Here is a 26994-nt window from a genome sequence, read left to right on the forward strand (position 1 = left end):
GCACTTGTTTTTGAGAGGCATGGCATGCAGTCGCATGTGAGAGGAGCTCTGATACTTATAAAGGACTTCTGAAGGCGTCATTTGGTATCGTATTCCCCTTTGGGTTTGGTTGGGTCTCAGCAAAGCAGATACCAGGGACTGTAAAGGGGTTAAAGCTTAAAACGGCTCCGGTTCCGTTATTTTAAGGGTTAAAGCTTCCAAAATTGGTGTGCAATATTTTCAAAGCTTTAAGACGCTGTGGTGAAAATTTGGTGAATTTTGAACAATTCCTTCATGTTTTTTCGCAATTGCAGTAATAAAGTGTGTTCAGTTTAAAATTTAAAGTGACAGTAACGGTTTTATTTTAAAACGTTTTTTTGTACTTTCTGATCAAGTTTATGCCTGTTTAACATGTCTGAGCTACCAGATAGACTGTGTTCTGAATGTGGGGAAGCCAGAATTCCTATTCATTTAAATAAATGTGATTTATGTGATAATGACAATGATGCCCAAGATGATTCCTCAAGTGAGGGGAGTAAGCATGGTACTGCATCATTCCCTCCTTCGTCTACACGAGTCTTGCCCACTCAGGAGGCCCCTAGTACATCTAGCGCGCCAATACTCCTTACTATGCAACAATTAACGGCTGTAATGGATAATTCTGTCAAAAACATTTTAGCCAAAATGAACCCTTGTCAGCGTAAGCGTGGCTGCTCTGTTTTAGTTACTGAAGAGCATGACGACGCTGATATTAATATCTCTGAAGGGCCCCTAACCCAATCTGAGGGGGCCAGGGAGGTTTTGTCTGAGGGAGAAATTACTGATTTAGGGAACATTTCTCAGCAGGCTGAATCTGATGTGATTACATTTAAATTTAAATTGGAACATCTCCGCATTTTGCTTAAGGAGGTATTATCCACTCTGGATGATTGTGAAAATTTAGTCATCCCAGAGAAACTATGTAAAATGGACAAGTTCTTAGAGGTGCCGGGGCTCCCAGAAGCTTTTCCTATACCCAAGCGGGTGGCGGACATTGTTAATAAAGAATGGGAAAGGCCCGGTATTCCTTTCGTCCCTCCCCCCATATTTAAAAAATTGTTTCCTATGGTCGACCCTAGAAAGGACTTATGGCAGTCAGTCCCCAAGGTCGAGGGAGCGGTTTCTACTTTAAACAAACGCACCACTATTCCCATAGAGGATAGTTGTGCTTTCAAAGATCCTATGGATAAAAAATTAGAAGGTTTGCTTAAAAAGATGTTTGTTCAGCAGGGTTACCTTCTACAACCCATTTCATGCATTGTCCCTGTCACTACTGCCGCATATTTCTGGTTTGATGAACTGCTTAAGGTGCTCGATAGTGACTCTCCTCCTTATGAGGAGATTATGGACAGAATCAATGCTCTCAAATTGGCTAATTCTTTCACTCTAGACGCCTCTTTGCAATTGGCTAAGTTAGCGGCTAAGAACTCTGGGTTTGCTATTGTGGCGCGCAGAGCGCTTTGGTTGAAATCTTGGTCGGCTGATGCGTCTTCCAAGAACAAGCTACTAAACATTCCTTTCAAGGGGAAAACGTTGTTTGGTCCTGACTTGAAAGAGATTATCTCTGATATCACTGGGGGTAAGGGCCACGCCCTTCCTCAGGATCGGCCTTTCAAGGCAAAAAATAGACCTAATTTTCGTCCCTTTCGTAAAAACGGACCAGCCCAAGGTGCTACGTCCTCTAAGCAAGAGGGTAATTCTTCTCAGGCCAAGCCAGCTTGGAGACCAATGCAAGGCTGGAACAAGGGAAAGCAGGCCAAGAAACCTGCCACTGCTACCAAGACAGCATGAAATATTGGCCCCCGATCCGGGACCGGATCTGGTGGGGGGCAGACTCTCTCTCTTCGCTCAGGCTTGGGCAAGAGATGTTCTGGATCCTTGGGCGCTAGAAATAGTCTCCCAGGGTTATCTTCTGGAATTCAAGGGACTTCCCCCAAGGGGGAGGTTCCACAGGTCGCAGTTGTCTTCAGACCACATAAAAAGACAGGCGTTCTTACATTGTGTAGAAGACCTGTTAAAAATGGGAGTGATTCATCCTGTTCCATTAAGAGAACAAGGGATGGGGTTCTACTCCAATCTGTTCATAGTTCCCAAAAAAGAGGGAACGTTCAGACCAATCCTAGATCTCAAGATCTTAAACAAATTTCTCAAGGTCCCATCGTTCAAGATGGAAACCATTCGAACTATCCTTCCTTCCATCCAGGAAGGTCAATTCATGACCACGGTGGATTTAAAGGATGCGTATCTACATATTCCTATCCACAAGGAACATCATCGGTTCCTAAGGTTTGCATTCCTGGACAAACATTACCAGTTCGTGGCGCTTCCTTTCGGATTAGCCACTGCTCCAAGGATTTTCACAAAGGTACTAGGGTCCCTTCTAGCGGTGCTAAGACCAAGGGGCATTGCAGTAGTACCTTACCTGGACGACATTCTGATTCAAGCGTCGTCCCTTCCTCAAGCAAAGGCTCACACGGACATTGTCCTGGCCTTTCTCAGATCTCACGGCTGGAAAGTGAACGTGGAAAAGAGTTCTCTATCCCCGTCAACAAGGGTTCCCTTCTTGGGAACAATTATAGACTCCTTAGAAATGAGGATCTTTCTAACAGAGGCCAGAAAAACAAAGCTTCTGGACTCTTGTCGGATACTTCATTCCGTTCCTCTTCCTTCCATAGCTCAGTGCATGGAAGTGATCGGGTTGATGGTGGCGGCGATGGACATAGTTCCTTTTGCGCGCATTCATCTAAGACCATTACAACTGTGCATGCTCAGTCAGTGGAATGGGGACTATACAGACTTGTCTCCGAAGATACAAGTAAATCAGAAGACCAGAGACTCACTCCGTTGGTGGCTGTCCCTGGACAATCTGTCTCAAGGGATGATGTTCCACAGACCAGAGTGGGTCATTGTCACGACCGACGCCAGTCTGATAGGCTGGGGCGCGGTCTGGGGATCCCTGAAAGCTCAGGGTCTTTGGTCTCGGGAAGAATCTCTTCTACCGATAAATATTCTGGAACTGAGAGCGATATTCAATGCGCTCCAGGCCTGGCCCCAGCTTGCGAGGACCAGGTTCATTCGGTTTCAATCAGACAACATGACGACTGTTGCGTACATCAACCATCAGGGGGGAACAAGGAGTTCCCTAGCGATGGAAGAAGTAACCAAAATTATTCTTTGGGCGGAGTCTCACTCCTGCCACCTGTCTGCTATCCACATCCCAGGAGTGGAAAATTGGGAAGCGGATTTTCTGAGTCGTCAGACATTGCATCCGGGGGAGTGGGAACTCCATCCGGAAATCTTTGCCCAAGTCACTCACCTGTGGGGCATTCCAGACATGGATCTGATGGCCTCTCGTCAGAACTTCAAAGTTCCTTGCTACGGGGCCAGATCCAGGGATCCGAAGGCGGCTCTAGTGGATGCACTAGTAGCACCTTGGACCTTCAAACTAGCTTATGTGTTCCCGCCATTTCCTCTCATCCCCAGGCTGATAGCCAGGATCAAGCAGGAGAGGGCGTCGGTGATTTTGATAGCTCCTGCGTGGCCACGCAGGACTTGGTATGCAGATCTGGTGAATATGTCATCGGCTCCACCTTGGAAGCTACCTTTGAGACGAGACCTTCTTGTTCAGGGTCCGTTCGAACATCCGAATCTGGTTTCACTCCAGCTGACTGCGTGGAGATTGAACGCTTGATTTTATCGAAGCGAGGGTTCTCAGATTCTGTGATCGATACTCTTGTTCAGGCCAGAAAGCCTGTGACTAGAAAGATTTACCACAAAATTTGGAAAAAATATATCTGTTGGTGTGAATCTAAAGGATTCCCTTGGGACAAGGTTAAGATTCCTAGGATTCTATCCTTCCTTCAAGAAGGATTGGAAAAAGGATTATCGGCAAGTTCCCTGAAGGGACAGATTTCTGCCTTGTCGGTATTACTTCACAAAAAGCTGGCAGCTGTGCCAGATGTTCAAGCCTTTGTTCAGGCTCTGGTTAGAATCAAGCCTGTTTACAAACCTTTGACTCCTCCTTGGAGTCTCAATTTAGTTCTTTCAGTTCTTCAGGGGGTTCCGTTTGAACCCTTACATTCCGTTGATATTAAGTTATTATCTTGGAAAGTTTTGTTTTTAGTTGCGATTTCTTCTGCTAGAAGAGTCTCAGAATTATCTGCTCTGCAGTGTTCTCCTCCTTATCTGGTGTTCCATGCAGATAAGGTGGTTTTACGTACTAAACCTGGTTTTCTTCCAAAAGTTGTTTCTAACAAAAACATTAACCAGGAGATTATCGTACCTTCTCTGTGTCCAAAACCAGTTTCAAAGAAGGAACGTTTGTTGCACAATTTGGATGTTGTTCGCGCTCTAAAATTCTATTTAGATGCTACAAAGGATTTTAGACAAACATCTTCCTTGTTTGTTGTTTATTCAGGTAAAAGGAGAGGTCAAAAAGCAACTTCTACCTCTCTCTCTTTTTGGATTAAAAGCATCATCAGATTGGCTTACGAGACTGCCGGACGGCAGCCTCCCGAAAGAATCACAGCTCATTCCACTAGGGCTGTGGCTTCCACATGGGCCTTCAAGAACGAGGCTTCTGTTGATCAGATATGTAGGGCAGCGACTTGGTCTTCACTGCACACTTTTACCAAATTTTACAAGTTTGATACTTTTGCTTCTTCTGAGGCTATTTTTGGGAGAAAGGTTTTGCAAGCCGTGGTGCCTTCCATTTAGGTGACCTGATTTGCTCCCTCCCTTCATCCGTGTCCTAAAGCTTTGGTATTGGTTCCCACAAGTAAGGATGACGCCGTGGACCGGACACACCTATGTTGGAGAAAACAGAATTTATGTTTACCTGATAAATTTCTTTCTCCAACGGTGTGTCCGGTCCACGGCCCGCCCTGGTTTTTTTTTTAATCAGGTCTGATATTTTATTTTCTTTAACTACAGTCACCACGGTACCATATGGTTTCTCCTATGCAAATATTCCTCCTTAACGTCGGTCGAATGACTGGGGTAGGCGGAGCCTAGGAGGGATCATGTGACCAGCTTTGCTGGGCTCTTTGCCATTTCCTGTTGGGGAAGAGAATATCCCACAAGTAAGGATGACGCCGTGGACCGGACACACCGTTGGAGAAAGAAATTTATCAGGTAAACATAAATTCTGTTTTTTTCTTTCATGATTCAGATAGAGAATGCAATCTTTAAACAATTTTCCAATTTACTTCTATTATCTAATTTGCTTAATTCTATAGATATCCTTTGTTGAAAAGCATATATAAATAGGATCAGTAGCTGCTGATTGGTGGCTGCACATAGATGCCTTGTGTGATTGGCCAAGAGAATGTAGCAAATTAAAGAAATAGAAGTAAATTGGGAATGTTTCAAATTCTTTATCTGATCATAAAAGAACATTTTCGGGCTTCATGTCCCTTTAAATCTCTGCATACCCATATCCACAATACTGTACAGTTCTAGAACGTGAAATAGAAACTTTAATTCTTTACAAGTTGGCAGCACTATGCAAATTAATGATAATAATCTGATTTTAGTTTTCACATGGGCCTGTTTCACACTTTACACAGTTTTTGTTTATTTTGTATGCTTTTACATTAAGAAAAAATTGTTGTTGTTGTATTTTAGGCATTTCCTTTAAATGGAAAAGAGAAAATCAACCCTAGACCAGGAAAGGTAATAATAATAATAATACATGATACGAGCTCACATCACATAAGTTATGGAGTTATTTGATGCATATTGAAACACAAACTTGATGTGACTTTCTTGCAGCTGGTGATCTTCTCTGAAGCCAACTGTGAAGGGACAGTCATTGAAGTCTTTACTGATGTTGTGGACTGCAGTTCCTGGGAGCTGTCACCCAACATTTGTATCAAAACTGTGCGAGGATGGTAAGAAGCCAGATGTTTAACTCTCTCTTCCTTCAATTAATCAGTTATACATTCTGTCTCAGGGTCACTGTGCACAGTAATAGTTATGCCCACTATGCCCACATGTTTTATTATCAGTTATTTGTAGAGCACCAACAGGTTCCGCAGCGCTAAAGACATGGTTCTATTATGCAAGGTGACAATTATGAGAGACAAAAGGATAGAGGGCCCTGCCAGGAGATTCACTGCTGTAAATCGGGTCTCATGAAAGGGGATAACTAAAGGAAGAGAGGAACTAAGATAGGAAAATGTTAGTGTATATTATATTTATCCATGAACAGTAGAGTTTTTAAGGAGAGCTTGAAAGTTTGAATTCTAGGCAAGAGTCGTGTAAAGCAAGGCAGTCAATCAAAATTAAACTTTCATGAATTAGATAATTATGTAATTTTATTACATACTGTTATTAAATTTATTTTGTACTCTTAGTATCCTTTACTTAAAAAACCTACCTGGTAAGCTCAGGGTCAGCAATGCACTACTGGAATCTAGCTGGTGATTGGTGGTCACACATATACCTCCTGCAATTGGCTTACCAGATTTGTTCAGCTAGGTTCCAGCAGTGCATTGCTGCTCTGGAGCATGACAGTAAAGTCATGATTCAGAAAAAGCCTTCAATTTTAAACAACTTTCTGATTTACTTCTATTATCGAATTTGCTATATGCTCTTGGTATCTTTTGTTACTGGGAATTTGTTGCTGATTGGTTGCTACACATGTCATGCCTCTTGTCATTGGCTCATCATATGTGTTCAGCTAGCTCCCAGTAGTGCATTGCTGTTCCTTCAACAAAGGATACCAAGATAATAAAGCAAATTTGATAATATAGATTAATTAGAAAGCTGTTTTAAAAATGTTTGCTCCATTTGAATTATAAAAGTAAGAATTTGGATTTTTAGCTTCCATACACATATCCCTGATAATTCAGAATACCCATAGAATTGTAGACATATAAAGTTCTGATGAGACTATATATTTCTGAGGTGTATTCAGGGAGTAGATATGGTTTATAAGATTGTTTATTGTCTTTCTCACTGTGATAAATTGTGTATTTATTTTGGAATTTGAAATCAATATATGTTGTTGCAGAACTTTGTTTAAATTCATTGACTGTACTTCTCATACTCGCATTGTGTAGTTGGATACTTTACGAACACCCTCATTTTGAGGGCAGATCTATCGCTTTGGAGGAGGGTGATTTGGAGCTCACTAACATTTGGGGAGAAGATTCTGAGGATGAAAACTCTCCCTCGCCAACTGTAATTGGGTCTCTTAGTCACGTTGTGAAGGTAAGGCTATGTGAATTTAAAGGAACACTAAAGTTAAAATTAAACTTTCAGGATAGCGCACACAATTTTATACCACTTTCCAATTCACTTCCATTATCAAATTGTTCACAATCTTTTATGCACACATATTAAAACACCAGCTCCTACTGAGTAAGTCCAAGAATTCACATAATATACCTATATTCATTTTGTGATTGGCTGATGGCTGTCACGTGCTCCAAGGAAAGGAAAATTAAACTAACTTAAAAAAAAAAAAAAATCTACTTCTCATTTGAAGGTTGTTCTTTTTATTATGATATATATATATATATATATATATATATATATATATATATATATATATATATATATATATAGTTGTGCTCATAAGTTTACATACCCTGGCAGAATTTATGATTTCTTGGCCATTTTTCAGAGAATATGAATGATAACACAAAAACTTTTCTTTCACTCATGGTTAGTGTTTGGCTGAAGCCATTTATTATCAATCAAATGTGTTTACTCTTTTTAAATCCTAATGACAACAGAAACTACCCAAATGACCCTGATCAAAAGCTTACATACCCTGGTGATTTTGGCCTGATAACATGCACACACGTTGACACAAAGGGGTTTGAATGGCTATTAAAGGTAACCATCCTCACCTGTGATCAATTTGCTTGTAATTAGTGTGTGTATATAAAAGGTCAATGAGTTTCTGGACTCCTGACAGACCCTTGCATCTTTCATCCAGTGCTGCACTGACATTTCTGGATTCTGAGTCATGGGGAAAGCAAAAGAATTGTCAAAGGATCTGCGGGAAAAGGTAGTTAAACTGTATAAAACGGGAAAGGGATATAAAAAGATATCCAAGGAATTGAGAATGCAAATCAGCAGTGTTCAAACTCTAATCAAGAAGTGGAAAATGAGGGGTTCTGTTTGATAACATACTGCATTCATCTTGCCATCAATTCTGACAAAATTTTCTGTGCCTTTGTAGCTCACACATGCCCAAAACATCAGCTATCCACCTCCGTGTTTCACAGTAGGAATGGTGTACCTTTCATCATAGGCCTTGTTGACTCCTCTCCAAATGTAGCGTTTATGGTTGTGGCCAAAAAGCTCAATTTTGGTCTCATCACTTCAAATGACTTTGTGCGAGAAGGTTTGAGGCTTGTCTCTGTGCTGTTTGGCGTATTGTAAGCGGGATACTTTGTGGCATTTGCGTAGTAATGGCTTTCTTCTGGCGACTCGACCATGCAGCCCATCTTTCATCAAGTGCCTCCTTACTGTGCATTTTGAAACAGCCACACCACATGTTTTCAGAGAGTCCTGTATTTCACCTGAAGTTATTTGTAGGTTTGTCTTTGCACCCCGAACAATTTTCCTGGCAGTTGTGGCTAAAATTTTAGTTGGTCTACCTGACCGTGGTTTGGTTTCAACAGAACCCCTCATTTTCTACTTCTTGGTTAGAGTTTGAACACTGCTGATTTGCATTCTCAATTCCTTGGATATCTTTTTATATCCCTTTCCAGTTTTATACAGTTCAACTACCTTATCCCGCAGATCCTTTGACAATTATTTTGCTTTCCCCATGACTCAGAATCCAGAATCGTCAGTGCAGCACTGGATGAAAGATTCAAGGGTCTGTCAGGAGTCCAGAAACTCGTTGGCCTTTTATACACACACACTAATTACAAGAAAACAGATCACAGATGAGGATGGTTAGCTTTAATAGCCATTCAAACCCCTTTATGTCAACGTGTGTGCATGTTATCAGGCCAAAATCACCAGGGTATTTAAACTTGTTGATCACGGTCATTTGGGTAGTTTGTGTTGTCATTATGATTTAAAAAGAGTAAACCCAGTTGATTGATAAATGGTTTAAGCCAAACACTAACCATGAGTGAAAGAAAAGTTTTTGTGTTATCATTCATATTCTCTGAAAAATGGTAAAAAAAAAAAGAAATCATAAATTCTGCCAGGGTATGCGCACAACTGTATGTATATACATATATATATATATATATATATATATATATATATATATATATATATTATGCTATTCTGCTGTCACCAGCCTAAAGAGACATTATAGAGAAACGTATAATAATGCTGTATACTGTGCCAGAACTGTTATAATCCTCATTAAAAAAAAAGGAAAAAGAAGCCATTTTTTATTTCCCAAACCTTCATCTATTATATATTTTTGGTTTGCAATCGATAGCTGCATGCATATAACAGTGTGTATTCTCTGAGACTGGCACCACAGATATGTAAATGGCTCTACTAAAAAAAAAAAAAGGACTGAAAACTGTAGGTTTTGAAACCTACAAAATGAATGTCATTTTCACACCTAGTCACATCCTATGCCGGGGTGGGGTGCAGCAGGAATGTTTTGTTTTCTTCCCACATATCAGCTATTGCTTCAAGTTGTTCTGACTTGTTCTGGGAGCTGGATATTGGCACTCAGAACATTTCAGTCTTGCAGTTTAGCTGCACTATACAAAATCTATCTCTGTGCACCATGTAATACTGGCTTCACTTAGATTTATTATGTGTAGTATTTACCATACTATTGTTATCACATGGAAACGCTATCTAATGTCATCCTAGACTAGCAGTTTTACAGACACTGTGATCAATGACGTTTATAGAATCACTTACATATTTACACTTAGGACTGTGACCAAGTGCTCAAAGAAATTTGTGTTGACATTTTCATTAAAAATTAACGATTCTTTAGTGTGTATGGGATGCAATGATTTATGCTGTTCAGAAATTATACTGACTTTATTCATAATAAGCTAGTTTTACTTTCCATGTACAAAACATTTATTGTCATTCAGTAAAATGGATGGTACAATTCTTATTTCTGTGCGGTCACATATTCAAGAGGAATAAATCTTTCTCCAACATAGGTGTGTCCGGTCCACGGCGTCATCCTTACTTGTGGGATATTCTCTTCCCCAACAGGAAATGGCAAAGAGCCCAGCAAAGCTGGTCACATGATCCCTCCTAGGCTCCGCCTACCCCAGTCATTCTCTTTGCCGTTGTACAGGCAACATCTCCACGGAGATGGCTTAGAGTTTTTTAGTGTTTAACTGTAGTTTTTCATTATTCAATCAAGAGTTTGTTATTTTCAAATAGTGCTGGTACGTACTATTTACTCAGAAACAGAAAAGAGATGAAGAATTCTGTTTGTATGAGGAAAATGATTTTAGCAACCGTAACTAAAATCCATGGCTGTTCCACACAGGACTGTTGAGAGCAATTAACCTCAGTTGGGGGAACAGAGTGCAGTCTCTTACTGCTTGAGGTATGACACATTCTAACAAGACGATGTAATGCTGGAAGCTGTCATTTTCCCTATGGGATCCGGTAAGCCATGTTTATTACGATTGTAAATAAGGGCTTCACAAGGGCTTATTTAAACTGTAGACTTTTTCTGGGCTAAATCGATTGATTATTAACACATATTTAGCCTTGAGGAATCATTTTATCTGGGTATTTTGATATAATAATATCGGCAGGCACTGTTTTAGACACCTTATTCTTTAGGGGCTTTCCCAAAGCATAGGCAGAGTCTCATTTTCGCGCCGGTGTTGCGCACTTGTTTTTGAGAGGCATGGCATGCAGTCGCATGTGAGAGGAGCTCTGATACTTATAAAGGACTTCTGAAGGCGTCATTTGGTATCGTATTCCCCTTTGGGTTTGGTTGGGTCTCAGCAAAGCAGATACCAGGGACTGTAAAGGGGTTAAAGCTTAAAACGGCTCCGGTTCCGTTATTTTAAGGGTTAAAGCTTCCAAAATTGGTGTGCAATATTTTCAAAGCTTTAAGACGCTGTGGTGAAAATTTGGTGAATTTTGAACAATTCCTTCATGTTTTTTCGCAATTGCAGTAATAAAGTGTGTTCAGTTTAAAATTTAAAGTGACAGTAACGGTTTTATTTTAAAACGTTTTTTGTACTTTCTGATCAAGTTTATGCCTGTTTAACATGTCTGAGCTACCAGATAGACTGTGTTCTGAATGTGGGGAAGCCAGAATTCCTATTCATTTAAATAAATGTGATTTATGTGATAATGACAATGATGCCCAAGATGATTCCTCAAGTGAGGGGAGTAAGCATGGTACTGCATCATTCCCTCCTTCGTCTACACGAGTCTTGCCCACTCAGGAGGCCCCTAGTACATCTAGCGCGCCAATACTCCTTACTATGCAACAATTAACGGCTGTAATGGATAATTCTGTCAAAAACATTTTAGCCAAAATGAACCCTTGTCAGCGTAAGCGTGGCTGCTCTGTTTTAGTTACTGAAGAGCATGACGACGCTGATATTAATATCTCTGAAGGGCCCCTAACCCAATCTGAGGGGGCCAGGGAGGTTTTGTCTGAGGGAGAAATTACTGATTTAGGGAACATTTCTCAGCAGGCTGAATCTGATGTGATTACATTTAAATTTAAATTGGAACATCTCCGCATTTTGCTTAAGGAGGTATTATCCACTCTGGATGATTGTGAAAATTTAGTCATCCCAGAGAAACTATGTAAAATGGACAAGTTCTTAGAGGTGCCGGGGCTCCCAGAAGCTTTTCCTATACCCAAGCGGGTGGCGGACATTGTTAATAAAGAATGGGAAAGGCCCGGTATTCCTTTCGTCCCTCCCCCCATATTTAAAAAATTGTTTCCTATGGTCGACCCTAGAAAGGACTTATGGCAGTCAGTCCCCAAGGTCGAGGGAGCGGTTTCTACTTTAAACAAACGCACCACTATTCCCATAGAGGATAGTTGTGCTTTCAAAGATCCTATGGATAAAAAATTAGAAGGTTTGCTTAAAAAGATGTTTGTTCAGCAGGGTTACCTTCTACAACCCATTTCATGCATTGTCCCTGTCACTACTGCCGCATATTTCTGGTTTGATGAACTGCTTAAGGTGCTCGATAGTGACTCTCCTCCTTATGAGGAGATTATGGACAGAATCAATGCTCTCAAATTGGCTAATTCTTTCACTCTAGACGCCTCTTTGCAATTGGCTAAGTTAGCGGCTAAGAACTCTGGGTTTGCTATTGTGGCGCGCAGAGCGCTTTGGTTGAAATCTTGGTCGGCTGATGCGTCTTCCAAGAACAAGCTACTAAACATTCCTTTCAAGGGGAAAACGTTGTTTGGTCCTGACTTGAAAGAGATTATCTCTGATATCACTGGGGGTAAGGGCCACGCCCTTCCTCAGGATCGGCCTTTCAAGGCAAAAAATAGACCTAATTTTCGTCCCTTTCGTAAAAACGGACCAGCCCAAGGTGCTACGTCCTCTAAGCAAGAGGGTAATTCTTCTCAGGCCAAGCCAGCTTGGAGACCAATGCAAGGCTGGAACAAGGGAAAGCAGGCCAAGAAACCTGCCACTGCTACCAAGACAGCATGAAATATTGGCCCCCGATCCGGGACCGGATCTGGTGGGGGGCAGACTCTCTCTCTTCGCTCAGGCTTGGGCAAGAGATGTTCTGGATCCTTGGGCGCTAGAAATAGTCTCCCAGGGTTATCTTCTGGAATTCAAGGGACTTCCCCCAAGGGGGAGGTTCCACAGGTCGCAGTTGTCTTCAGACCACATAAAAAGACAGGCGTTCTTACATTGTGTAGAAGACCTGTTAAAAATGGGAGTGATTCATCCTGTTCCATTAAGAGAACAAGGGATGGGGTTCTACTCCAATCTGTTCATAGTTCCCAAAAAAGAGGGAACGTTCAGACCAATCCTAGATCTCAAGATCTTAAACAAATTTCTCAAGGTCCCATCGTTCAAGATGGAAACCATTCGAACTATCCTTCCTTCCATCCAGGAAGGTCAATTCATGACCACGGTGGATTTAAAGGATGCGTATCTACATATTCCTATCCACAAGGAACATCATCGGTTCCTAAGGTTTGCATTCCTGGACAAACATTACCAGTTCGTGGCGCTTCCTTTCGGATTAGCCACTGCTCCAAGGATTTTCACAAAGGTACTAGGGTCCCTTCTAGCGGTGCTAAGACCAAGGGGCATTGCAGTAGTACCTTACCTGGACGACATTCTGATTCAAGCGTCGTCCCTTCCTCAAGCAAAGGCTCACACGGACATTGTCCTGGCCTTTCTCAGATCTCACGGCTGGAAAGTGAACGTGGAAAAGAGTTCTCTATCCCCGTCAACAAGGGTTCCCTTCTTGGGAACAATTATAGACTCCTTAGAAATGAGGATCTTTCTAACAGAGGCCAGAAAAACAAAGCTTCTGGACTCTTGTCGGATACTTCATTCCGTTCCTCTTCCTTCCATAGCTCAGTGCATGGAAGTGATCGGGTTGATGGTGGCGGCGATGGACATAGTTCCTTTTGCGCGCATTCATCTAAGACCATTACAACTGTGCATGCTCAGTCAGTGGAATGGGGACTATACAGACTTGTCTCCGAAGATACAAGTAAATCAGAGGACCAGAGACTCACTCCGTTGGTGGCTGTCCCTGGACAATCTGTCTCAAGGGATGATGTTCCACAGACCAGAGTGGGTCATTGTCACGACCGACGCCAGTCTGATAGGCTGGGGCGCGGTCTGGGGATCCCTGAAAGCTCAGGGTCTTTGGTCTCGGGAAGAATCTCTTCTACCGATAAATATTCTGGAACTGAGAGCGATATTCAATGCGCTCCAGGCCTGGCCCCAGCTTGCGAGGACCAGGTTCATTCGGTTTCAATCAGACAACATGACGACTGTTGCGTACATCAACCATCAGGGGGGAACAAGGAGTTCCCTAGCGATGGAAGAAGTAACCAAAATTATTCTTTGGGCGGAGTCTCACTCCTGCCACCTGTCTGCTATCCACATCCCAGGAGTGGAAAATTGGGAAGCGGATTTTCTGAGTCGTCAGACATTGCATCCGGGGGAGTGGGAACTCCATCCGGAAATCTTTGCCCAAGTCACTCACCTGTGGGGCATTCCAGACATGGATCTGATGGCCTCTCGTCAGAACTTCAAAGTTCCTTGCTACGGGGCCAGATCCAGGGATCCGAAGGCGGCTCTAGTGGATGCACTAGTAGCACCTTGGACCTTCAAACTAGCTTATGTGTTCCCGCCATTTCCTCTCATCCCCAGGCTGATAGCCAGGATCAAGCAGGAGAGGGCGTCGGTGATTTTGATAGCTCCTGCGTGGCCACGCAGGACTTGGTATGCAGATCTGGTGAATATGTCATCGGCTCCACCTTGGAAGCTACCTTTGAGACGAGACCTTCTTGTTCAGGGTCCGTTCGAACATCCGAATCTGGTTTCACTCCAGCTGACTGCGTGGAGATTGAACGCTTGATTTTATCGAAGCGAGGGTTCTCAGATTCTGTGATCGATACTCTTGTTCAGGCCAGAAAGCCTGTGACTAGAAAGATTTACCACAATATTTGGAAAAAATATATCTGTTGGTGTGAATCTAAAGGATTCCCTTGGGACAAGGTTAAGATTCCTAGGATTCTATCCTTCCTTCAAGAAGGATTGGAAAAAGGATTATCGGCAAGTTCCCTGAAGGGACAGATTTCTGCCTTGTCGGTATTACTTCACAAAAAGCTGGCAGCTGTGCCAGATGTTCAAGCCTTTGTTCAGGCTCTGGTTAGAATCAAGCCTGTTTACAAACCTTTGACTCCTCCTTGGAGTCTCAATTTAGTTCTTTCAGTTCTTCAGGGGGTTCCGTTTGAACCCTTACATTCCGTTGATATTAAGTTATTATCTTGGAAAGTTTTGTTTTTAGTTGCGATTTCTTCTGCTAGAAGAGTCTCAGAATTATCTGCTCTGCAGTGTTCTCCTCCTTATCTGGTGTTCCATGCAGATAAGGTGGTTTTACGTACTAAACCTGGTTTTCTTCCAAAAGTTGTTTCTAACAAAAACATTAACCAGGAGATTATCGTACCTTCTCTGTGTCCAAAACCAGTTTCAAAGAAGGAACGTTTGTTGCACAATTTGGATGTTGTTCGCGCTCTAAAATTCTATTTAGATGCTACAAAGGATTTTAGACAAACATCTTCCTTGTTTGTTGTTTATTCAGGTAAAAGGAGAGGTCAAAAAGCAACTTCTACCTCTCTCTCTTTTTGGATTAAAAGCATCATCAGATTGGCTTACGAGACTGCCGGACGGCAGCCTCCCGAAAGAATCACAGCTCATTCCACTAGGGCTGTGGCTTCCACATGGGCCTTCAAGAACGAGGCTTCTGTTGATCAGATATGTAGGGCAGCGACTTGGTCTTCACTGCACACTTTTACCAAATTTTACAAGTTTGATACTTTTGCTTCTTCTGAGGCTATTTTTGGGAGAAAGGTTTTGCAAGCCGTGGTGCCTTCCATTTAGGTGACCTGATTTGCTCCCTCCCTTCATCCGTGTCCTAAAGCTTTGGTATTGGTTCCCACAAGTAAGGATGACGCCGTGGACCGGACACACCTATGTTGGAGAAAACAGAATTTATGTTTACCTGATAAATTTCTTTCTCCAACGGTGTGTCCGGTCCACGGCCCGCCCTGGTTTTTTTAATCAGGTCTGATATTTTATTTTCTTTAACTACAGTCACCACGGTACCATATGGTTTCTCCTATGCAAATATTCCTCCTTAACGTCGGTCGAATGACTGGGGTAGGCGGAGCCTAGGAGGGATCATGTGACCAGCTTTGCTGGGCTCTTTGCCATTTCCTGTTGGGGAAGAGAATATCCCACAAGTAAGGATGACGCCGTGGACCGGACACACCGTTGGAGAAAGAAATTTATCAGGTAAACATAAATTCTGTTTTTGATAACATAGATAGTTATCTTTTAGCGTAGCTTATATTAGTGATTAAATGGACATTAAATTAAAAAATGTAATTCCCTACATACCGTATAATTATACATAGTGAACTATATTTGCAATGTTCGCCTACTTTTGCTGTAATTTTACACAAAAGCAAGAGGTGTTTAATGTCCTTTTTAAGATGTGTGTTTAGCTATTAAGGGTTAGATTACACAATTTAGTGCTCCCGCTCGAGCGTAAACTTTGCTAGATGGAGGTTTTTTGCACACATCAGGCAGCGTGCGTATTACGAGTTTAAAGCAAAAAGTTTGTGCCAGCAAAACCTGACACACACTAACCAAATATTGTGACCACATTAACGTATTCTCCCCTTAGAAGAAAAAAATGTAACACCTATCGGTTGCACGCTAACCCAACAGGAGTTATGAATACTTCACATTCCAATGTTCTTCTCATACAGGATAATGTCATTTTTTTTTTAAAATACATATTTCTATATAAATATCTATATATACCAAAACCTATATATTTATATATGTATGTGATCTTGTTAATGTAAAAATAGATATCTATACCTATATATCTATATATAAATATATTTATATTTAATATATTTATATAAAGCAGATAAAAATCCATTATCGCTTGCGCGCAACAGTTAGCACACCACTCCTAATCTAGCCTAAATGTATCACATCTGTGTTTGCTACTAAATAACTGATTTGCATAGTGCCACCATTTTTCTATGCCTTATAAATATTACCATTCGTACCAATGGTTGTTTGACTGAAAGAGAAGCTCTTGTAAAATAAATGAACTGTGTAAAATAACAAATACTCAGTAATCCAACATATTTCATATAACTCATCAACTCCTACGCTGCAAGTTATGCACTGGGCAGTAATAATGCCTTCCTGTGACAGACTGCAGTGCACCAGGCTTGTCCTATGTCATCTGACCCTCCTCCTCCCCAAAGGGAATAGTGTATGAGTCAGTGACACATTTGATCTTAGAACTTTTTCTCTTCTAAAAAATTTACACTGATGGAGAGACAGCAGACAGGTCAATAAAATGACATGAAAAACTTTAAATGTTTTATATGACTATCTCAATTATATATAGCAAAAAAATGTATTTATTTATTTTTCATCCTTTTCCTGTAATTTAACTCTTGGTGGGCGTTCTAATTCCAGCGAGAATTGGTAATGCAGTCCCTTAAGATCTCACAAGCTGAATACTGCCATAGTCTGTGCAGTCAATCCTTGCTCACTCTAGCAACTAATTTATATCTGTATGTAACTGGCTTTAGCAAACATGGCAGTGTCCCTTTTGGAGACAAAAAACTATTTCTTCAATATTTAAACAACTAATTTAATTTTGAAAAAGACATCTGCATGTGCCTCTCATGCTAATCTTTGCTTTAAATACATCACAATGTCTAGCATTTTTACTGTTTAATGTCCCTTTAAATGCTGTATGTGTTCCGGACTGAATTTGTATAGTTACAAAGGTACATAAGTTGTAACTTTACCAAGTATATATGGACATATGTGCAAGCAAGAAGCTGTTTATTTTTTATAGCATTATTTCTAATGTTTGTTCATTAGCCCTCAGAGACTAAAAAAAAACAAAAGGTTTGTGGCCTCATCTGAAATGTTTGGACACCCCTGATATAGACAAACATCTTATCGCGAAAATATGTCTTTTTTTTTTTAACATGGTAGTGTATTCTTTGTAACTTGCTCTTAATCGTCCATAACGTTGTTAATACATAAGGCAAATATCCTCTGTATAACCTTACAGCTAGTGATTGCTTCTGTTGGAAGTTCTTTGCAAACAGAAATCTATTTTAAACCATACAATGTATTGGAGGAAAACTCCCTTGTTTAATTTTCCAGGTTAAAGAATTTATTGCATTCCAATGAACATTCATATTTCATGACTAAAAACAGAATATTTTGAAGTCTGCCATTATTAAACGTACATATTGCCTGATTTTGTGTGATTTCTGTGATGTTTTTAGGATTATAGGATATGTCAGATTGATTTGTTCACCGAACCAGAAGGTTTAGGAATTATGACATCATATTTTGATGACACAGAAGAATTGCAAGTTTATGGACGACTTCAGAAGACTTGTTCTATAAAAGTTCACTGGGGAGTGTAAGTAAATCATTTCATTTTTTAAGTATATTTTTTGCATATATAATTTTTACAGTCTTAAACATTTTACTTACCTTGCAAGAGGTCACAAATAATTTATATGAGAAATATTTAAATACAAACTGTACGATTTTGTATTACAGGGACAGTATACAGCAATTTTTATTTAACTGCATGTAATAGACACTACTATAAAGACGAATATGCACAGATACTGATATAAAAATACAGTATAAAAACTTTTAAAAACTACTTAGAAGCTCCCAATTTAGCACTGTAGATCAGATTAGGCTGGGACCCCAACTGAAAGGGACTGAGAGCAGACACCCCCTCCCCTGCATATGAAAAGACCCATTACACATACAGGAGCAAGCAGTAAATATGTACAGTCTAGATCTAATACCTTGGGGCTTGGTTAGGAGTCTGAAAATCAGCACAATGTTAATTAAAAATAAGCAAAACTATACATTGTTACAAAAACACTTCCAGATTGGCTATATAAATTGATCATCTACAAAACATTTATGCAAAGAAAAATCTAGTGAACAATGTCCCTTTAAAAAAATCTCAGTTTCTGCCCATTTTATTAACATTTGACCTGCATTTATCTCTGTATTGGTCATTAATCTGTGTGTATGTGTAGCACATAATGAACTGCAGTATTACACACTCACATGTATACCTGTATATGTATAGCACTGACATGGAGTCTTTAGGGGTGTGCTTTTGCATACAGTTTACTGCATCTGGCCCTATGGCATTATATAAACTGTCTTTCTTTAGATGAGAACATTCCTGTGTGGTACATTGCTGTCTGTTTATAGTAAAAAAAAAAACCTTCCTTTGTTCTTGTAGTGCTTTGTTACGGTTTTACTTTATACAGTATGGAAAATATAACATTATGATACCGGAAGGCAGGGAAGTCTTGTAGTTTCTGGTGTGTAATAACTAAACAAATTCATTATCTTTATGACACCTTTCTATACTGTATTACTGTTCATCTGTATAGTTGTCACATTTTGTCCTTTGCAGCCTATGCAGTTTAGTATTTAAAGGGACAGTAAACATCTTGAGATTTGTATATAAAATGTTTAGTTATGCATAATCAAACAATTTTACTATATAGTTACATTCTTTATTTCACCCATGTTCTGCTGACTTCTCAAAGCTAACCCTGCTACATATATATCCCTAATTGGATTTATCAGATAATAACTGCAAAACAATGCATTCTATAGTAACATTATAACTGGGGATAGCCTTGTTGTCTGTGGACAAAAGCCCAGATTGGTTCCTACAAATAAGGCAAATGGTGGGTGAGATTGGCTTTTGAAAAATAAATGCCGTAAAAAGGATAAGTTGTTTTAAAAACACTGAGACTTGGCTGATAAGTTATTCTATAGCAACACAACAGAAATGTCTTATAATTACAATGTGTTATTGCCCTTTAAATTGGCTTTTTCTTGCCTTGGTTGCTTTGCACCTAAGCATTGTCCTTATTCTAGGTGTAGGTCCTCTCATCAGGGGTATGTGTTTGTGTATTCGGTTAAACTGCTTGTATCTATAAAAATGTGGCACTAGGACATATTATGAGGATTTATTTACAATATGATTTGAAATTGTTGTTAGCCCCTAGAGGGAAAATGACAATTTAAAGGACTTTAAAAATTGTGCTTTGTCCAACGCTCCCTAGGGAAGCCAATATGCTAATTTTGCAGGTTACAGGATTCGCTTTTTTGATCTCTCTAGGGAGCGTGGGACAAGCATATTTTTTACACATTAGCAAAAGGCGTTTAATGTTTTGTGTTTTTTTTAAGAAGTGTTCGTGCATTATGTCACCTTCACTTTCTACTTATATTTTGCCTTGTGACTTTAAGGTGTTACACAGTGGAACAGGTTTGTTTTGTATTTCTGGTTTTTGTCCTTTATCCTCAAAACACCAACGTTTTGTTTTCTTTACATTTTAATACTTTTTAATACCTTTTGATGTTTTACTGATTTCTGTCTTGTTTGCTTTTTGATGTATGGCACTTTGAATTAAATCATACAATAGAAAGGAATTTGTAAAAACAAGCGAGTCTGTAGAAAACGTATACAAATATTTTTTATAAGATAGATATGTGCTTCTCTGTAAATGTGTTTATGGTGCAATCTGTGCTTATTTAGACATTACTACATGGAATAGAGCAGTTAAAGGGACGGCAAAATCAAAATGAATCTTTCATGATTCAGACAGAGCATAATTACATTATCCAAGTTGCGTACTTTTTTTGATATTCTTTACTGAAACTTAAGTAAACTTTTAAAATTAAGCTTTTATAATTTAGATAGAGCATGCAATTTTAAGTTGTTTTCTTTTGGTATCCTTTGTTGAAGAGTATTATCTACAAGTCTAATAGGGGCTGAGTAGCATACAAATGTCTTTTCTACTTTATGGCAGCAGTGTTTGCATCATTATTTGTAGCAGCAATATTATACAATGGTGCACACACTATTGCCATAGAATACTTAAGACGTGCAGGCTACTGAGCTAGCATGAAACTATAGATTTATTCTCCAACAAAGGATACCAAGAGTACAAAGCAAATTTGATAATATAAGTAAATTGAAAAGTTGTTTACTATTGCTTGTTCCATCGAAACCATGAAAAGTAACTCCTTTCCATGAGAGAATACTGAGGTATGTTCAGAAGTGTGCTTTTATTTAGAGCACTGCATGGCAGCCATGTTTTTATATTTGTTATTGTTATACGTAAAGATAGAACATGTAATTTTAAACATCTTTTCAATTTATTTGTATTATCTAATATGCTTCATTCTCTTTGTATCCTTTTTTGAAAAGAATGCCTAGGTGGGCTTAGGCGCAGCAGAGCACTACTGGGAGCTAGCTGCTGATTGGTGGCTGCAGATACAGTATATGCCTCTTGTCATTGGCTTACCTGATATGTTGAGCTAGCTCTCAGTAGTGCACTGCTGTTTCTTCAATAAAGGATACTAAGAGAGCAAAGCAAATTTGATAATAGAAGTAAATTGTATGCCCTATCTGAACCATAAAATTAAAATGTTGTGGTTCATGTCCCTTTAATGACACTTGCATTCTCCTAATGAAGTTGAGATTTTGTTTTGGCTTTATTGTGTTTTAACAAACATTTTTTGATTAATAACGTTTTGCTTATTTCCAAAGAAATTCACCTTATTGTTGTGCCAGACCATTGTTCACATATTATTTTTGTTTGCTTCTAAAGCTGGTTGATATATGAAGAAGCTGATTTTCAGGGAATCCCTTATATCATAGAGCCTGGAGAGTATCCGGACCTTTCATTTTGGAATACCCATGAGGCATACATAGGATCAATGCGGCCATTAAAAATGGTAATTACTGTACATATTGTCAAAGAATCCGGTGATAATCAACTAATGTAATTTCTATCCTAATAATCTATTTTAGTTACATTTTTTAATAGTATGCTAAGCCTTTTTGAAAACATATCTAAAAATATTATCTTCCTTATAGGGATGCCGAAAGATTGAAGTCCCCTATGAGCCAAAGGTAAGGCTATTAAATTCTACACAGGTCTTGAGAAGCACTAGGGATGTGTGTGATATAGCTAGTGTTTGAAATATAAAAATATGTATGTGTGTGTGTATATATATATATATAATGGGTGCACCTCCGACTGATTTTATTGACCACCCGGTTAAAAAATGTAGCCAATAATTATGCTAAAATTAGCTAATATTAGTGTTTGCTTAAATTATCATTACATAATGTTATATTGAATTATGCAATTAATTTGTGCTTTGGATAGCAGGAAAAGTTATAATATTAAAAAGTATTACACTGCTTCCACCTGGCTACTTTATAATGGCAACCAGCTGGCAAAATTTTCTGTGGAGAACACTGAGAGAGAGAGAAGAGTGTAATTCTTGATATACATTTGAATGAAAGAACCTGCTTACAAAATAGATCCTTGCACGCATGTCAAACATGCAGCTCCGCCTTTACTAAATTGCAACTTCCCATTTGTCTCTTTACTGTCATACGTTCTCCTTCCTCCATTCTGCTTTTTGTATTGGGTCCCTTGATCTACTTTGCAATACACAATTTTTACAGAGGTTTGTGGATATGACCTCTTACTACTATTCTAACTTACTGAATCAATACTCATTTATAAGTTTAAAGGGAGGCGCTTAGTTCCCAAAAGAATTGGGCCTTGCACAGGTCCATGACCCTAAGAGATGGGATTTACAGGTGTATTTATAGACATGCTGTCACTTTGCTCACCGCTGTGGGGTTTGCCGTGATCAAGACTTCTCCCTTCTCTCCGCAAGCTTTCCCTCTTTCAGTATTACTGCTAAAGGGCAGTTCCTTATTGCTTGTTTCATGTGGGAAGGTATCCATAGATATAATATATTCAAGTGATACTAAGAGGTGTTATCGACAATTTGCAGCCAGTTTTGAAGAAAACATTGGAACACTAAAGAGCCACTCAGTGTGACATATCTAGAGTGACTGTGCTGTCAATGTGTTTTTACTCAATATTATGCTCTTGTTTTTGTCCACAATTAGATAGTTCTAGATTTTTAGTCATTTAAGAGTATTTTTTGTTGCTTTTATGCTATTCCAGATTGTTATTTTTGAGAAGCCTTTTTTTGAAGGAAGACATATTGAGTTTGAGAATGAAATGCTGAAACTGGAAGATTTAGAGTATGCAGAAGATGACGGAGAAGAAACAGCACTGCCTTTTACTACAGTTGGATCTGTGAGAGTTATTGGTGGCTTGTAAGTGTCCTAATTATGTGTTTTTATAGTTTTTGCTCAGAACACACTTGACTGCCTTTCACGTATGCAATTTCCTATATTGATAAAAAAAAGGTCCTTTAGAAAGGTTGTATTGCTCTGAGCAATAATATCTTAGGAATACTTAATTAAAAAACAAAGAGCCTGCAATACCTTAAAGGGACAGTTTACTCAAAAAAATTCTCCCCTTTAATTTTTTCCCAATGATCCACTTTACCTGCTGGAGTGTATTAAATTGTTTACAAGTAACTCCTTTACCCTTATATTGGCATTTGAAATTGTTGATTTAGCATGTGGTATCCCCACCTATTCAGAAAGTTTGTGGCCGCGCGTACCAGCTATAGATAAGCTTTGTAAACACAGCCAGCAGAAGAAATTACACTCCCAGTCGGATATAGCAGAGATAAGGTAATACAATGTTGATTTTCCATTGTTCTCTCAAAGTCCTGGTGATTATTTTAAGGACAGATATAAGATAAAGAAGCAGGTATATGGGCACAATGTGATACAGTAATGAGATCTGATTATACCTACAAGCTCAACCCATTTTATTAGGTTGTGGCTTCAAAACACAAAATCAGAGCTTTAATATTCACAAATAAACCTTAAAAAGCTAATTTTCATACATTTTTACTCTACAATTGCTTTTTTTTACCAACTGCAAACACATTAAGGGAAAAACTATTTTACAGTATACTGTCCCTTTAAATGCAATAATTCTGTTCCAAAAAATGTATAAATTATCATAATTATAAACAAATCCCCATTCAATTGTACCTATTCAATGTAATGTTTGTAAATGTAATGGGGATTAGAATGTCCCTTTAAATATGATTTAAAGTGAAAGTCAATCCTAGCGGTTTGCAAACGTTAGGAATGACTATTGAAACAAATAAAGGGGAGTTTCATTCATGAAGTATAAGATATTTCATGTAGAAAGCTCCTTTATTTGTTTCAATCGATCGCCGTTCTTAGCTGCTACAGCAGAGCACGGCTAAATAGCCTTGCGGTAAATCCGGCTCCCATGGGCGCCAAGCCGGATTTACCGCACGGCTATTGGCTAAGAGGTGAAAATGTTACCTCTTAGCAAAAAAAAAAAAAATAACAATGGGCTGAGCTAAGAACGGCGATCGATTGAAACAAATAAAGGAGCTTTCTACATGAAATATCCTCTTTATTTGTTTCAATAGTCAATAGCAATTAAACTTTTAACTACCATAGAGCTCACAGAGTCCATATCATAATGATATTCTATATGTAATTATGTTTTATATTTGTCCCTATTCAGTTAAACGTTCTCAGTTTTATTATAGCGGTGTCACTTTAAAGCAGGTTTTGTTCTGTCATACCTCATTAGCCGCTCTCTACAGACCATATTAACTTAATGTATTTACTAAACAATGTACTAATTGACTTTATGTTTTATAAGTGTGGTACTTGGCAAATGATGCAAATCTGTGTTTGCTTGGATGGTAGTAATGTTGTGCATTTATGTTCTGTTCCCCACTAAACAAGCTCAGAAGTTCTCACAGTAACCAAGAGGGTGGCTCTTCCCAGGGGGGGGATTATAGAGCACTGCTACCATGTTTTCTTTTTTTTTTTTATACTAAATTATGTACACTAATTAAAGGGACATGAAACCCACATTTTTTCTTTTATGGTTTAGGTAGAACGCACAATTTTAAACAACTTTCCAGTTTACTTCTATTATCAAATGTGCTTAATTTTCTTGGTATAATTTGTTGAAGGAGCAGTAATGCACTACTGGTTTCTAACTGAACACATGGGAGAGCCAATGATAATCAGTATATATAAGCAGCCACCAATCAGCAGCTAGAACCTAGGTTATTTACTGCGCTTGAGCTTACCTAGATAAACCTTTCAGCAAAGGTTAACCAGAGAAGGAAGCAATTTAAATAGAAGTAAATTGGAAAGTTGTTCAAAATTGTATGCTCTGTGTAAATCATGAAACGCTAATTATGACTTTATTGTCCTTTTAAATCAGAATAGCGTGTGCTTGTCCTACAAAGGGATTTGCACAAACTAGAAGTATATGATCTATGGCAAGTGATGTTTTGACACAGACACATATAATATGTTGCATTTGGGAAGCAAAAGTAAGTGGTTTATCTTTTACGTAAATAGGGCACATTTTGTGGGAACTATAAATGGAAAATGTTTTAGGGATTATTGTAAGCAATATACTAAAGTAATTCTCAATATGTCAGGTACCAGTTTCATAGAAAAATGCATAGACGCTACACTAACTCAAATATGGAATTTTGTCCATTTTTTTAACACCACTTCTCAATAAAAGCATTGGCTATGAAAAAAGGTTTGAAAAATATCAAAGCGCCAACTTATGAGGCAGGGTTCAAAATAAAACCATAAGCGATATACAACTTATTATTAGTAGATAATTTTATTAAAGGGACAGTATACTGTAAAATAGTTTTTCCCTTAATGTGTTTACAATTGCTTTTTTTACCAACTGCAGAGTAAAAAATGTATGAAAATTAGCTTTTTAAGGTTTATTTCTGTATATTAAAGCTCTGATTTTGTGTTTTGAAGCCACAGCCTAATAAAATAGGTTGAGCTTGTAGGTATAATCAGATCTCATTACTGTATCACATTGTGTACATATACCTGCTTCTTTATCTTCTATCTGTCCTTAAAACAATCACCAATACTTTGAGAGAACAATGGAAAATCAACATTTTATTACATTATCTCTGCTTTATCACACTGGGAGTGTAATTTCTTCTGCTGGCTGTGTTTACAAAGCTTATCTATAGCTGGTACGCGCGGCCACAAACTTTCAGAATAGGTGGGGATACCACATGCTAAATTAACAATTTCAAATGCCAATATAAGGGTAAAGGAGCTACTTGTAAACAATTTAATACACTGCAGCAGGTAAAGTGGATCATTGGGAACAAATTAAAGGGGAGAACATTTTTGAGTAAACTGTCCCTTTAAAAATCTTCTAAAAACAGCTGGTGATGAAATATCTTATACAGATACAGTAAAAATCTTATACAGATATGATAAAAATGATTTACAATAGCATACATCAAGTCAATTCACATGGATCCATGTATTTAACAATGTAAAATCAAAAATACTTAAACGATGTAAAACCAGGGTGATATTATCACACTTCAAAAGCAACCTTTATACGGTTTGTGCTGGATGAAAACTCTAGTGTAAATATAGCCTGATCAGTATCCCTGATATATATGTGTATAATATAATGAGCGAGGATTGAATAAATTCTAAATAGGAGATCACTCTCCACTCTGACTCGTGATGGATCCCTATGTACTAAGAACGTTGGATACCAAGTACAGACGGGGAAAAAAAAAAAAGGATGCAGATTCGCTACACCTCGTTAGAGGTTCAGTTACAGTGTTCCGTTTGTGGGATTGGGTAAATGATTGAGCTGGGTGTGAACAGTTGACGTGCCTGTTAGCGTGCACAAACCACTAGAAAAAGATATTGATATGCTCCGTGAGAGATATCAAATTGTGTCAAATGCTCAAATAAACAATCCGATAATCAAAATATCAAAAGCTAAAAAAATAATAAAATGATAGCAATTGTGTGCAGTGCTAATAAACAATCCAATAATCCAAACCAAAACAAATAATAGCAATTCTGTGTGGTGCTACTAAACAAAAATAGGTTACAGAAAGAAACACAGTGACATACTTCCAAAACAGTGTATGTAAACAACAGTGAATAAAAAACAGTGAATAAGTGGCGGTAATTATAATCCGCTAATACCCAGCATGATTAGTTGTCCATAATAGCAGCAAAAAATAAAAAAAGTCTGTTTGCGTACTCCAGACAAATTGTTAGAATAGTTCCTCTGTAGATGGGGATTCAGAGAGTCTATGACCTAGATTTGGAGTTTGGCGTTAGCCGTGAAAACCAGCGTTAGAGGCTCCTAACGCTGGTTTTAGGCTACCGCCGGTATTTGGAGTCACTCAAAATAGGGTCTAACGCTCACTTTTCATCCACGACTTTTCCATACCGCAGATC

General features: G+C 38.8%; 1 protein-coding gene across 1 annotated transcript in view; it reads left to right on the plus strand.

Annotated features, from left to right (window-relative positions):
- Positions 1–26994, plus strand: part of CRYBG1 (crystallin beta-gamma domain containing 1) — a 708242-nt gene that overhangs the window by 590528 nt on the left and 90720 nt on the right. Inside the window, exons 5-11 of the mRNA XM_053710591.1 lie at positions 5644–5691; positions 5791–5909; positions 7083–7233; positions 18011–18150; positions 21395–21521; positions 21664–21699; positions 22778–22932. Coding sequence (XP_053566566.1) covers positions 5644–5691; positions 5791–5909; positions 7083–7233; positions 18011–18150; positions 21395–21521; positions 21664–21699; positions 22778–22932 — 776 coding nt within the window. The remainder of the gene's footprint in view (positions 1–5643; positions 5692–5790; positions 5910–7082; positions 7234–18010; positions 18151–21394; positions 21522–21663; positions 21700–22777; positions 22933–26994) is intronic.

This window comes from Bombina bombina, chromosome 4 (assembly GCF_027579735.1).
Source record: "Bombina bombina isolate aBomBom1 chromosome 4, aBomBom1.pri, whole genome shotgun sequence".
Taxonomy (NCBI): Eukaryota; Metazoa; Chordata; class Amphibia; order Anura; family Bombinatoridae; genus Bombina; species Bombina bombina.